General features: G+C 47.0%; 1 protein-coding gene across 2 annotated transcripts in view; it reads right to left on the minus strand.

Moving 5' to 3' along the window:
* BABAM1 (BRISC and BRCA1 A complex member 1) overlaps positions 1 to 13,109 on the minus strand; it is a 98,937-nt gene that overhangs the window by 57,099 nt on the left and 28,729 nt on the right. For both annotated transcript variants that reach the window (XM_040321270.1, XM_040321278.1), the window contains exon 4: positions 5,441 to 5,561. In XM_040321270.1, the coding sequence (XP_040177204.1) occupies positions 5,441 to 5,561 (121 nt within the window). The remainder of the gene's footprint in view (positions 1 to 5,440; positions 5,562 to 13,109) is intronic.

Genomic DNA, 13,109 nt, shown 5'->3' on the forward strand with positions numbered 1-13,109 from the left:
GGGGCCCGATAGAGACTTGACGACACTTATGATCTCCTCAGGGGTGATCGGGTGCACCAAGTGAGATCTCCCCTCATCGGATAGCCAGCCTAGAGCCATGGGATCCAATAGAGAATTTAAAGAGTCTGTATGTAGATCAGGCGGTAAGGTAGAGGTGTACAGACATTGGTAATATCTTTGAAATTCTTGTAAAATACCTGTAGCGGTGGAGACAGCCTCGCCTGTGAGAAAGGTGATTTCAGAGACCAAAGTGAGTCGAGTATCATGTTGCAACATCATCACCGGCAGTCTGTGCTTTTTAACCTCCTGCTCAAAAAAAAGTTGCTTAGAATTGTAAATTGTTAGCCTAGTGACCTCCTCTGGGTGAAGATGCAGTGCCCTCTTGGAGGCCTACAAAAGGTCAAAATTAGAACTCAAGGGGTCAAGTCAATAGCAATCAGATTGAAACTGAACCTAAGATTGTAAGGTTGCCATAGTGGTTTCTAGATTTTCTTTTACTGCTTTTATGGCGTAAATATAGTGGCCCCTGGTGAAGACCTAGAAAGGCAATCCATACTGATTCAAGAGGGGAAGACTCCTTATTAATCTCCCAGTACTCTTTCAAAATAGAGGGAGTTCCACCCATTACTTATTATATTTAATTAATTTTGTTTGCCAATCACACATTACAAGCAGTAGTATTCTCCCTTTCCTTACTTAGAACAGCAGCAAACCACAATGCATTATGGCAGCATGTAAAGTGCTCATGTGTCTCTACCCTAGCTACTAGTGTACATGGGTTCTTTATATGTGCTTGTAGCTCAGCAGCTAGCTCCACATGAACCATTGCACCTTACAGAAACGTCATATGCTCAAGACCCTCAGCTTGTATAAGAGCAATGTGTACAGCAAGCCTTCACAAACCATTTGTAAAGCTTTTAGCAAGCTTTCAACTGCTTTGTACCGCTTTGTATTTTTAAAATAAACTTCAGGAGTGTGGGCTGTCATGTTAAACAAAGTGCTAGTAGACTTTGACAGGCTTTCAATAAGCTTCAAGTAGTGCAGACGTTGCCCTACATTCACACTGTTAACAGCTTGTTTATGTCAGCACTCCATTAAGATTTGGGTTAAACACCCTTAAACTGGAGTTGAAGGGTGGTTTAAAAAAGTGGTAACTGTGTGGTTAGAGGGTGGGGTGCACTGAAGCACTTGCACATTAAGCAAGACCCTCCTCTTAGAAGTACGGTATTTAACAATTATACTCACCTAGGTGGATGCAGCATCGGTCTGATGCTGCATCTGTCCTCTGCCAGCTCTGCAGTGAGAACTGAGCGATTCAACACCGCTCATCGCTCAGTTCTCCCCATCCAAACTGAGCTCTCACTGAAGTGCTGGGCTTTGGAGGGGTGGGAGGGGCTGGCTCAGGCTCTCAGCAGATCGCTGAAAGAGGTGCTGGTCCAAGCATCTGGGTGGATCCCCATTATATGGTCGGGATCTTTCCTAAGCTTAAACTGGCGGCTGAGTAACATCAGCCAACAGATGGGTTTGACCCACTGAAAACGGGTCACAGGAATGCAGAACGAACTGCACTCCTGTGGTGCATAGGGGAAGTATGGCCATGCTGTGAATTTCAGGCAGTTCATGAAGCGGCTGAAACACACTCTGTGAATGGCCCTGTCTGGATCGAGATCAGGCTCAGTCCCCAGTGCATCTCCTGATAGTAAAGAGCCCTGGGGGAACTCTACACATGCTCAGTCTGGTGTACAGTCTCAGTTGTCTCTACCAATCAGTATGTAGCAGGGGGGGGGGGGGGGGCGATCTCCACCCCCGTGTGTTGCAACGTCGCAGGGAACGGAGCTCGGCGACACTCGGGCACTGTGTGAGGGAGGTTAAAAGGCATCAGTCAGGAGAAGGGTACAAAAGAATTTCCAAGGCATTAGATATACCATGGAACACAGTAAAAACAGTCATCATCAAGTGCAGAAAATATGGCACAATATGACGTCCCTCCAAAATTTATGAAAAGACAAGAAGAAAACTAGTCAGGGAAGCTGCCAAGAGGCCTACAGCAACATTAGCCACCCTGGCGGTATGATGTCAGATTTTAGCGTCTCAAAGCGGTACATTGTTTTGCATAGAAATTTGGCATTTTATACTGTAGGCCTGTAATTCTTAGGAATAACTCACTTAATGCTGTCCAAACAAGAGAGTCCACTAGACATCCTGGGTATGATAAAGTTTGAAACACAAAATCATAAGTTATAATGTTATAAACTATAAATAATAAAAACAATACTAAATAAATAAATAAATAAATAAAAAAATAATAATTATAAAAACAGCCCACAGAGGGGGGACATTGCAGCATCCTGGGGACAAGGTAAGTAACCTGCAACAGGATCCTGAGATGCAAGCCCGAGTGTGGGTCGGGGTTACCGCTAATGGTACTGAACTTTAACCCTAAGCCACACTCAGGAATACAGCCAGGGAGGTTAAAGGAGTTGCAGGAATATCTTCCAAGTACTGGCTGTGTGGTACATGTGACAACAATCTCCCATATTCTTCATATGTCTGGGCTATGGGGTAGAGTGGCAAAAGACAAAAGCCTTTCTTACCAAGAAAGCCATCCAAGCCCAGCTACATTTTGCAAAAACACATCTGAAGTCTCCCAAAAGCATGTGGGAAAATTTGTTATGGTCTGATGAAACCAAGGTAGGATTTTTATTAACAGCTTAGCTGTAAAATCCTTTTCTTGAAATACACCACGGGACACAGTGCCTTTAGTCATTACATAGTGGGTTATATAGTTCACCAGAGGTGATTAGACACTGGCACACCCAATGAAGACGAGTTCCCCTCTATCTAACCCCTCCCATAAGGGAAGTACCTCAGTTTTGTAGCAAAGCAGTAAGGATCCCATAGAAGGGGGGGGGGACCTTTGTGTCCCGTGGTGTACTACAAGAAAAGGATTTTACAGGTAAGCTGTTATTAAAAATCATATTTTCTTTATGGTACACCACGGGACACAGAGCCTTTAATCATTACAAAAAAACTACACAAAAGAATTAACGGAATATGACGAATAGGTTTAAAGGGCTGCTTCTGTAAAACAGACAACACTAGATTCAAATCCCATGGGCACAAGGGAGGCTTGACTGGCGGGTTTACCTGCAGTACCCCCTGAATGAATGCCCGGACTAGGGAATGAGATGCCAACAGTATCTGAAAAAAAAATGACGGAGCCGAGATTTGACCCTGGTATTCAGGGCTAGTTTCATGTCTACCCCTAATTGACAAAAGGCCAAAATCCTACGAATGACATATTTTTGCGGGTTCTACCCTCTGGATTCACACCAGGAAACATATGCCTTCCAGATTCTATAATAGATAAGCCCGGAGGCCGGCTTTCTAGCATTAATGAGAGAGTGGACAGAACTGGACCCGAGAGCTAGGTTTGTCCCGATAGCACTTTAAGACCGACTACAAGTACCGATCCTTATTTTCAAGTACTCGCCGATACTTGTATTTAATCTTATGTGACAGTGGCACATGTGTCAGTAGTTGTTTTTTTTTTTTTACAATGCTTTTTTTTCCCTTTTTTTGGGGGGGGGGGGGTGGACAGTGTCAGTGTGTTTTTTATTTTTTACAATTATTTTTTTTACAATTTTTTTTTATTATTTTTTTTATCGGCCCTGTTGGGGGGCTATGGTGAGATATCAGGCGTCTTAACAGACCTCTGACATCTCCCCTTTGAGACAGGGAAAGTAACTAGGGACACATATTCCCCGTTCCTTTTCTCAGCAGCCTCGGCTGCACTGTAAATTAATGGAGATAAGACAACAGCTCCTCTCCATTCATTAACTGAGACATCATAATCACAGGTTACAATGTTTCGGTCTATTCAGAAAACGAAGGAGCCAGATTTACCAGTTCCCACCTTCGCTTTCCATCCTGACAGAACGAGGGGGACAGCAGCACAGAGGGGGATAAGAGAGGGGGACAGATGCATGGAGGGGGACAGCAGTATGAAGGACACAGGAGAACAAGGGGTGACAGCAGCATGGAGGGGGACAGCACCAGAATGGAGGGGGACTGGGAGGAGGATACAGTGACAGTCAGCGGTGATCCCCTGCTAGAGATGCATCCTCATCCTTCTCATTAGATCTTTTAGATGTTCAAAGCTGCTACCAAAGTGTCTTCAGTGACATATGCAAGAACTGGTACAACAGGAGAGGCTGCTATGCCAGATAACGGCAATGGCTCATCGTGCGCAGGTCTTACAGTTGAGGATGGGACTAAGCAGAAATGGCTTTAGCCCCCTGATTCCGGTTAGCTATGCTTTAGTGCATTTCCTAGATGTCCCCGAATTCTTTCTATGGGAAGACATAGTCCTGTGCCAAAGCAGAGGTACAAAACAACTTGCATACAGTACTGTGCTAGTTTAGCATAAACAACAAGCAACTAATCGCACAGCCTGATGCTAAATAGGCGTCCAGGGTGCCTGTATCCAACACACATAGAGAAGCTTACGTGACCCTGAGGCTGCTGTGTCTCCGTTTGCAGGTTTCCTCGCGCTCCACGCATGCGCAGTAGAACGGCGTGCACGATCGCATGACCACCTCCCCCTCTACCCTCCCAGCCCTGTGATATAATGCAACCTTCAAAAGCATGCGCACGTGTAGGGGGGATGCCGGCACGCTGGTCAGGAAAGGGAGAGACGAAAGGAGCGCTTTTTGGGACCCCTGAATGTGAGAGCGTTTCCCCTGGTCATAGCAGAGCTCTGCAGCAGAGGAAGCATGCTCTCCAAGAAGCTGCTGACACGGAGCTTTTCATTCCTGGTAAAAAACATCAGCTCGTTACTCCCTCTAGTGGCGGATACAGGTGAGACATGCACGACTCAAATAAGAAAGTCCTTAAAGTCTTTTTCCAATTTAGGATCTTTCTGGCTTACCTTTTTCCCCGCCGCAGGACTGCTGAAGACCAGACCGTACCAAATTTTCCCCCATCACGGTGGGTATGTTGTGCCAACCTTCAGGGATTTGGGTTCCTACTTAAAGGAGACCTCTTCTCTGGGCCTTGTAAAAGACTCTGCCAGAAACTTTTGCGCTTTCTTATGTATTTATAAAAAAAGCACATACATACAGCCACTCAAGTCATTGTAAAACAAGAACAAAATTGGATGGTCACTAGTGATGAGCAAAGAGAATGTGACTCATCAGTAATGATAACATAATATCCGCCGCTGTCAGAATTCCATGCATCAGACTGTATGCAGGCACTGTTTATTCGACAATAATACAACAGAGTCTTTTGGCAAAAGTCGACTTACAGTTGGGAACAGTGCTAGCAGGGCCAAACAATACTCAGATTTATGAAATGCTGAAATTCAAGCAATGTAGGCCCAACTTAAGAAATGAAGCGCGAGCAAGGGACAAGCCATGTATATATTTAAATCACTCACCCACATAGCCTCATTGTTTGCAACTACCAGTGCAAATTCATGTCTCTTATCGATTTTGTGCTTTGTTCGAACAAACATCTCAATCATCTTCTGTGAAGAATTGAGAGCATTTGCCTTGGACCTATCAGTATTTAAAGAAAATACAGAATTTAACAGCAGTTAAAAAGATAAACTTTACATGAAGAAGAAAAACAATTATTTAATAATCTATACAACAGCCATATTATTTCAAAATAAGAGAACTTGAAGTATGAAGAGATGTACTGGAAGGTAGTGGAGCAATGGATCGTCATTGATCCATGATCTGCACGGATCAACAGCTTCGGATCGGCACACACGTGATCAGCGGGATACGCTGTAACAGCTGACATTAGAATGGTCTCCGCTCTGCTGCACTCACACAGCCCCGCCTCCTCCTAACCCCACACTTCTGATAGACAGAATGCGGGTCCAATGCTGGGATGTGTTCTGTCTATCACAGCGCGGGGTTAGGAGGAGGCGGGGCTGTGTGAGTGCGAGCGAGCAGAGCGGAGACAGGACCGATCCCCTCCTCCCTCCAACCACATCACAATCTCTTCTATTGCTCTTCATACGTCATCCCGCCCCTTCTACACACAGCATGGAACATTGTGACTTCTCACAACTAACCAATAAAGTTGTGTGGAAGTGATGTCACATGCCGTGTCCCCATGTTATCTGTCTGTGTCCATCCAGGAAATGTAGCGGAGAATCACCGCTAACCGGAGAAGTGGGTGAGAGGCGGGTGTCCCTGGCATGTAGATCTGTCACAGCGCTATTTGTGAATTCACCCTAAATAAAATAGCCGGCAGTTGTTTAGTGTGGATTGGAGGACTCAGCTGGTTTTCTCTCATTTACTCAACGGGCTAAACAAGAGAAATTTATGCGTGTATGGCTAGCATTAGTAGAGGAGGGGAAAGCTAGAATCTCTGTCATCCTTTTTATCACTATTTGTGAAGTTTGTTTTCTCAATTTCTATCCTGTGACTGAAGATAAGAGAGTGAGGGGAAATTTCACTAATGTTGCCCTAAACCACAACAACACTTGGTCCCTACCTTTTATCATGCTGTCCAAAGCTATAAAAGAACATTTTTTGCTGAAGTTAAGCTTTAAGCTGACCAGGTGGGTGTCTTTTCTCAAGTATTTACGATTGATGAAGGCTGCATGTACTCCAAACCATTATGTCACACACTGTAGTTAACTGTTATGGTGCAGATAGAACCAGGATCAACTGGAAAATATGTATTTCCAGTTGATTGTCAGTAGTGTAGGGATGATCAGAGGTGTCATGTCTGAGTTTAGGGATGATCAGTTGGTGAGGCTGCAATTTGGGGCACAGTGAGACTGCAATGGAGGGCACAGGTCACGTTGCAATGATGGGCACAGGTCACGTTGCAATGATGGGCACAGGTCACGCTGCATTGATGGGCATTTGTCTTGTCTTTTTTTTTTGCTGATCCGAAAAATGATCCGAACCGTGAGTTTTTTGATCCGTTGCACCCCTACTGGAAGGACATATTGGTGTTCAGTGTGTCTGACTTGAATCTAGAACATGCAATTTCAATATGGTTACATTGTGGACTGCCACAGAGTAAACAAAATGTGATCGGTAAAAAAACGTTCAATAATAAAGTTTAATGATAATCATTGCTCCAACATGAAAGTGACTTGATACTGGGAAGAAAGTGAGGTGACATTTTGATAGAGAGTCCACCACCAGGAAGATTCAGAGGCTTACCAGATGTTGTGGACCTAAATAGGTGTATACCTAATAGGTCACAACGGCTTAATGGTAGTAATGCCTTGACTCCAGGGTAACTTGAACAGCACACAGGAAGATGATTCCCCAGGTTGGTACGGTGGACAGTGAGACCATAGGGACGTAGACCAATACTTGACAGTGATCAGCAAAAATGAGCAGAATGGCTCATATTCAGTAATTCAGAGGTTCGCAGCATAGTAGACCCAGGAAGGAAAAAATGAGATGGACATAGTGTAATACTGTTTTTAAATTTACTTGGTTGAAAGAAGTAAAAAGATTACACTCACATTTCAGTGGATGATTCAGGCATATAAAACATAAGCAGTGGGGTCAGCGGTCACTGCTTATGTTTTATATGCCTGAATCATCCACTGAAATGTGAGTGTAATCTTTTTACTTCTTTCAACCAAGTAAATTTTAAAAAAAGTATTACACTATGTCCATCTAATTTTTTCCTTCCTGGGTCTACTATGCTGCGAACCTCTGAATTACTGAATATGAGCCATTCTGCTCATTATTGCTGATCACTGTCAAGTATTGGTCTACGTCCCTGTGGTCTCACTGTCCACCGTACCAACCTGGGGAATCATCTTCCTGTGTGCTGTTCAAGTTACCCTGGAGTCAAGGCATTACTACCATTAAGCCCTTGTGACCTATTAGGTGTACACCTATTTAGGTCCACGACATCTGGTAAGCCTCTGAATCTTCCTGGTGGTGGACTCTCTATCAAAATTCCACCTCACTTTCTTCCCAGTATCAAGTCACTTTCATGTTGGAGCAATGATTATCATTGAACTTTATTATTGAACGGTTTTTACCGATCACATTTATTTTTGATTGGTTTTTGTGAACCTCATTATACCCATGTCCCTTTTCACTCAAGGGTCTTACTCATTCATTGTTTATTTGCACGTATTATTAGCACTACACTTTTTGTTGTTTTCTGCTTGTGTTTCAGAATTGATCTAGTTCTGTAGTGTTGGCTGTCATTATACGTTTTTTAGTAGTAGCGCGGTGATTTATATACTATTGTATGTTGTGTTTTTACAAAGTAAACAAAAGACTGGAGTTTAAAACATGAGTAAAGTAACTGTTAACCGTCTCTTCTCTGATGAATATGCAATTATAATTGAGCAAATGGGTTGAAAACTTTGCTTGCTGCAACAGCTTCAGGGTGAAGCTCTTTACTGAAGATATGAACATGTAACCATGAAATTCAAATGAGCAAAATGCAAAACTGAGCTGGCAATTACATTTGGTGTAACTAAATGTCCAAATGGTCAGAAAAAGAGCTGGGTTACAGTATCAATTAAAGGGGTGACAAGGAAATATAGAATGCTAGTCCGGTGGAGGCCGATGTCGAACCCCTTGATTAAAAGTATGCAATAGGGTGTGCAAGACGTCAGAAGTTCTGCTCAACCCCCGCGAACGAAGGTCGAAATCGGAGCCACCAAGAAAGAACGAGGGTAAACGCCAAGCAACTCACACCAGTATATGTATCCTTTCCATGTCCGGTGGTAGATGTTCCTAGAGGAAGACTTCCTAGCCTTAAGCAGCGTCTTAACTTCGGCACATGGTTCATAACAGCCAGGCCTTCAAAACTAGCGACTGAAACAGGATGGAAAATCGGCCCTTGGAACAATAGATCCTCCCTGAGAGGCAGATGCCAAGGGACGTCAGCGTACCAACACAGACAAGGCCATCTGGGGCCACTAGAATGACTGGAATACCTTCGGCCTCGCTCCTGCGCAAAAGCCGAGGCAGAAGTTTGAGAGGAGGAAAGGCGTAGCTTAGGCATACCGGCCCCACCAGAGAGTCTGTAGTGTACACTAGAGCAGTGTTCCCCAACCCCCGGTCCGCGGCCCACTGCCGGGCCGTGGGCTATTTGCAGCTGGGCCGCGAAGGCTGCACTGTGTTTGGTGTGGCGGCAGGGCAAACAGAGAGATGACATCTCTCACCGCCCGCCTGGATCACGGCACTTCCACCAACACAGCGGTGCTGCTACACTGCAGCGAGGTGCGGGAGCAGAGAGATTAGATCATCTCTCGCTGCCCGCCCGGAACACGGCACTTCCGCCCACACAGCGGGGCTGCAATACCGCCCAGAAGGAAAATCAATGGTCTGCACTGGGGGTCTGTACAGAGGAGGTGGCCTGTACCGAGGAGATGGTCTGCACTGGGGTCTGTACTAAGGAGATGGTCTGCACTGGGGGGTCTGTACTGAGGAGATGGTCTGCACTGGGGGGTCTGTACTGAGGAGATGGTCTGCACTGGGGGTCTGTACTGAGGAGATGGTCTGCACTGGGGGTCTGTACTGAGGAGATGGTCTGCACTGGGGGTCTGTACTGAGGAGATGGTCTGCACTGGGGGTCTGTACTGAGGAGATGGTCTGCACCGAGGAGGTAGTTAGTTCTGGTGACTTGTACTGAAGAGGTGGTCTGTACTAAAAAGATGGCCTGTATTGAGGAGAGGAGGTGGTCTGTACTGGGGGTTTGTTGTGAGGAGGTGGTGTGTACTGACCCCTGCACTCTGTGCCCCACGCACTCCAGACCCCTTCACTCTGTGCAGTATACTGAGCCCTGAAGCAAATACGTTATGCACTCTCCTGAACAGGTGTCACACGAAAAAGGCAAGTGACAAACTGCATCTGGTGGCAGATTCTGCATTATGGTGAGTTTGAACTATTTCATTTTACATTACAATGCAATGACAGAAACAATGCACTTCAATCATCCCAACACCATATCAGCCATTGTTCTGTGATGATTGAAGCGCTAACACCAGCCATTTCCTCAACAAATTTCCCGCGAAAAGCTACATAATAACCCAACCCCCCGGGCCTTGGCCCGATTCTATGCCACAACACCGGTCCTCGGTGCCAAAAAGGTTGGGGACCACTGCACTAGAGGATCCCATGACATTGCCAGAAACCTCAGTACCGTTCTGTTGAGCCAAATTGCCAACAGATCTACCTCGGGAGTGCCCCATCTGAGACATATCTGATAAAACATGTCCTGGTGAAGGAACCACCCCGTGGTCCAACGCCGACTGAGGTAATCGCCTGACAGATTTTTACTCTTGGAATGCATACAGCGGAGAGGGCCGAATGAGACGTTCTGCCCACCGAATGATTCTGGCTACTGCCAGGGCTGCCACACACTCTTTCCACCCTGTGATTGACATAGGCCACTGCTGTGGCATCGTCCGACTGGATACATAACAGGAGCCCCCGAAGTCGACCCTTTCATGATCCAGACATAGTCTGATCACTCGAAGTTCCAGGATATTGATTGGCAGTCCAGATTCCTCCAGCGCGCAATGACCCCAAGCATAACTCAGTCCCAGGACACATCCCCACCCAGACAGACTGGGATTGGTGGTGACCACTGTCCAATACAAGGGGAAAAAGGATAGCCCTGTCGAAGAACTGGAGGAGGAGAGTGAAGCCACCAGACCAGGGACCCCCTGTTTACCTGGCTCAGAATTCGATTATCGAGAGACCACGGGCACTTGTCCCATTACGCCAGGATCTCCCTTTGAAGGGAGCTCATACGTAAGAGTGCAAATGGAACCGCTTTAAAAAGGCAGATCCGCAGGGAGGCCCACCTGCTAGACAATAGTAGATGAAGAGCAGCATGCAACTTCTGGGAGTTTGTCCAGAGAAAGAAACCCTGAGTCAGGCCCAGATAATCCAATTTTCTGGAAGGAGCCAGAGCAGACATCAGGTAGTATAGAAGCCAACTGAAATCTGTGGTCTGTATACCGAGCTACGTCGCCCCTCAGGGTAGCCGAGGACTCCGCTCGCAAAAGAAGGTCGTCCAGGCAGCCCAGGACTCGGGGGTGGCAATTTCTCGGGGGTGGCAATTTCCCTGTTGCCCGCCCCCCCCTGGATCTGCCCCAGGTATGTCAGCCAGATCTTTAAAAGCTGGAAGATGCCTCTACCGGAATCATGGCCGTCTTGCACAACCTAGAGACAGGGGGATCAGCTACTGGTGGAACAGTCCACTTTTTGAGGAGGAACTCCTCAAAAGGGGTACCTCAAAGCAAAGTATTTTGGAACCACAAAGGAGGCGCTTTGGACAAATTAAAAAAAAAAAAAAAAAGGATTGAGAAGGGAACGCTTTCAGCATGCGAGACAGATTATGGGTGCCAAAGGGACCATTACCTCCGCCGCAGCCACATCCTCTATTATTAAAGTTTCCCACACAGATGTAATAAGCGCAACAACCAGCACCTTCTTGTGCGCAAGGCGGACCACGTGCACGGCAACAGAGCCAGGTATAGGATCAGTTAAGACCGACGAGACACAGGAGAGTGGGGGACGCAATTTAATGCGCTATATGCCTAAGCCCTGCCTCTAAAAACCTAAAGAACTCAGAAGGGGTCACCGACTGAGGCCTCCGCCATCTTAGGGCCTGCATAGGAGCGTCACTGACACAGGGGACTACGACTGAAGCCCCGTACAGGTAATGCCAACAGAGACCACGCAAAAAGGAGGCGCAGACCGAGACCACGCAAAAGGAGGCGCAGACCGAGACCACGCAAAAGGAGGCGCAGACCGAGACCACGCAAAAGGAGGCGCAGACCGAGACCACGCAAAAGGAGGCGCAGACCGAGACCACACAAAAGGAGGCGCAGACCGAGACCACACAAAAGGAGGCGCAGACCGAGACCACACAAAAGGAGGCGCAGACCGAGACCACACAAAAGGAGGCGCAAACAGAGACCACACAAAAGGAGGCGCAGACCGAGACCACACAAAAGGAGGCGCAGACCGAGACCACACAAAAGGAGGCGCAGACCGAGACGCACTCAGAGCCCCCACAACGCCATCCCTCCGGAAGAAGGTGTCCGGCGTGGCTACGTGGACTAGCAGTTTTCGGTCGCTCGCCACGAGTGCATGGCCCCACATGTTGCCTGGTCGGTGGGCTGCAAAATCATGGCCTAATTTACTGGAGGGCTGCCACAGGGGGCTCCCTAGGCCCAACCATCCATCAGGTGCCAAGGTGTAACCCCCATAGTGACAACCCTGGAGGGAGGTTGACAGTGTGTCCAAAGCACCTAGGCAAGAAGCCTGGGCCTCACCCGGGCGGGGGGGGGGGGAGAGGAGAACCCCAGGAGGGACAGACCTTAGGGAGTACACGTGCCTAAAAAACAACTTACAGGGTAGGAGAGGAGGGGGCCCCTTACACCGCTCCAGCAAAGCGCGTGGGTAACCCTCCCAGACAGATCTTCCTCTGTCTGTCTGGGGAGTCAGCCAGGAGGATAGCTGCGACACAGGCCGAGACCCGGTCGTATGCAACCTTGCGAGACGTTTAATTCACAGAGCCAGCCCCCGTCCAGTGGGGCTACATCACGGCCGACCTAGCACGTAGCTGTGGTCTGCGCACGCTCGATGGCCAGACTGAGGGGGACTACTGGATCACTATTATCAAGCCTGTTACCAAGTCCGGCAGTTAATTGTAGATCTCCCAGGAAAAAATTAGTTGAAAAATTGCCAGTACCAGAGATCCCGACAGGGAGCTAGGTCCTTGCTCCTGACTAGGCAGAAAAAACTGAAGGCCTATAGCAGAGAGGGGGTGTATACCACCTAGATTGACAATAGGCATAGCCAAGTCTTTTTTTTGCCTAGCATCCTACTTCTGTAGGTGGCGGTATAACCCTATGATTCTGAATAATGGAGCAATGTGCCTGTCAATGAATGAAAGAGAAATTTTATTTTTCAAAACGCTCAGCTGTGTTCTAAACTGTAGTCATATTTGTGAAGTAGAGCAAGTCCTGGCCTACAATTTCACAGCTGGGATTTGCTGAGGAGAGCAGTGGCGTGAGTGGCAACTTGGGGAGAGGGACAGTGCATTTACCCTATGTACCTTGTTTAAACATACAATAT

Source organism: Rana temporaria, chromosome 1 (genome assembly GCF_905171775.1).
Source record: "Rana temporaria chromosome 1, aRanTem1.1, whole genome shotgun sequence".
In the NCBI taxonomy this organism is placed as follows: domain Eukaryota; kingdom Metazoa; phylum Chordata; class Amphibia; order Anura; family Ranidae; genus Rana; species Rana temporaria.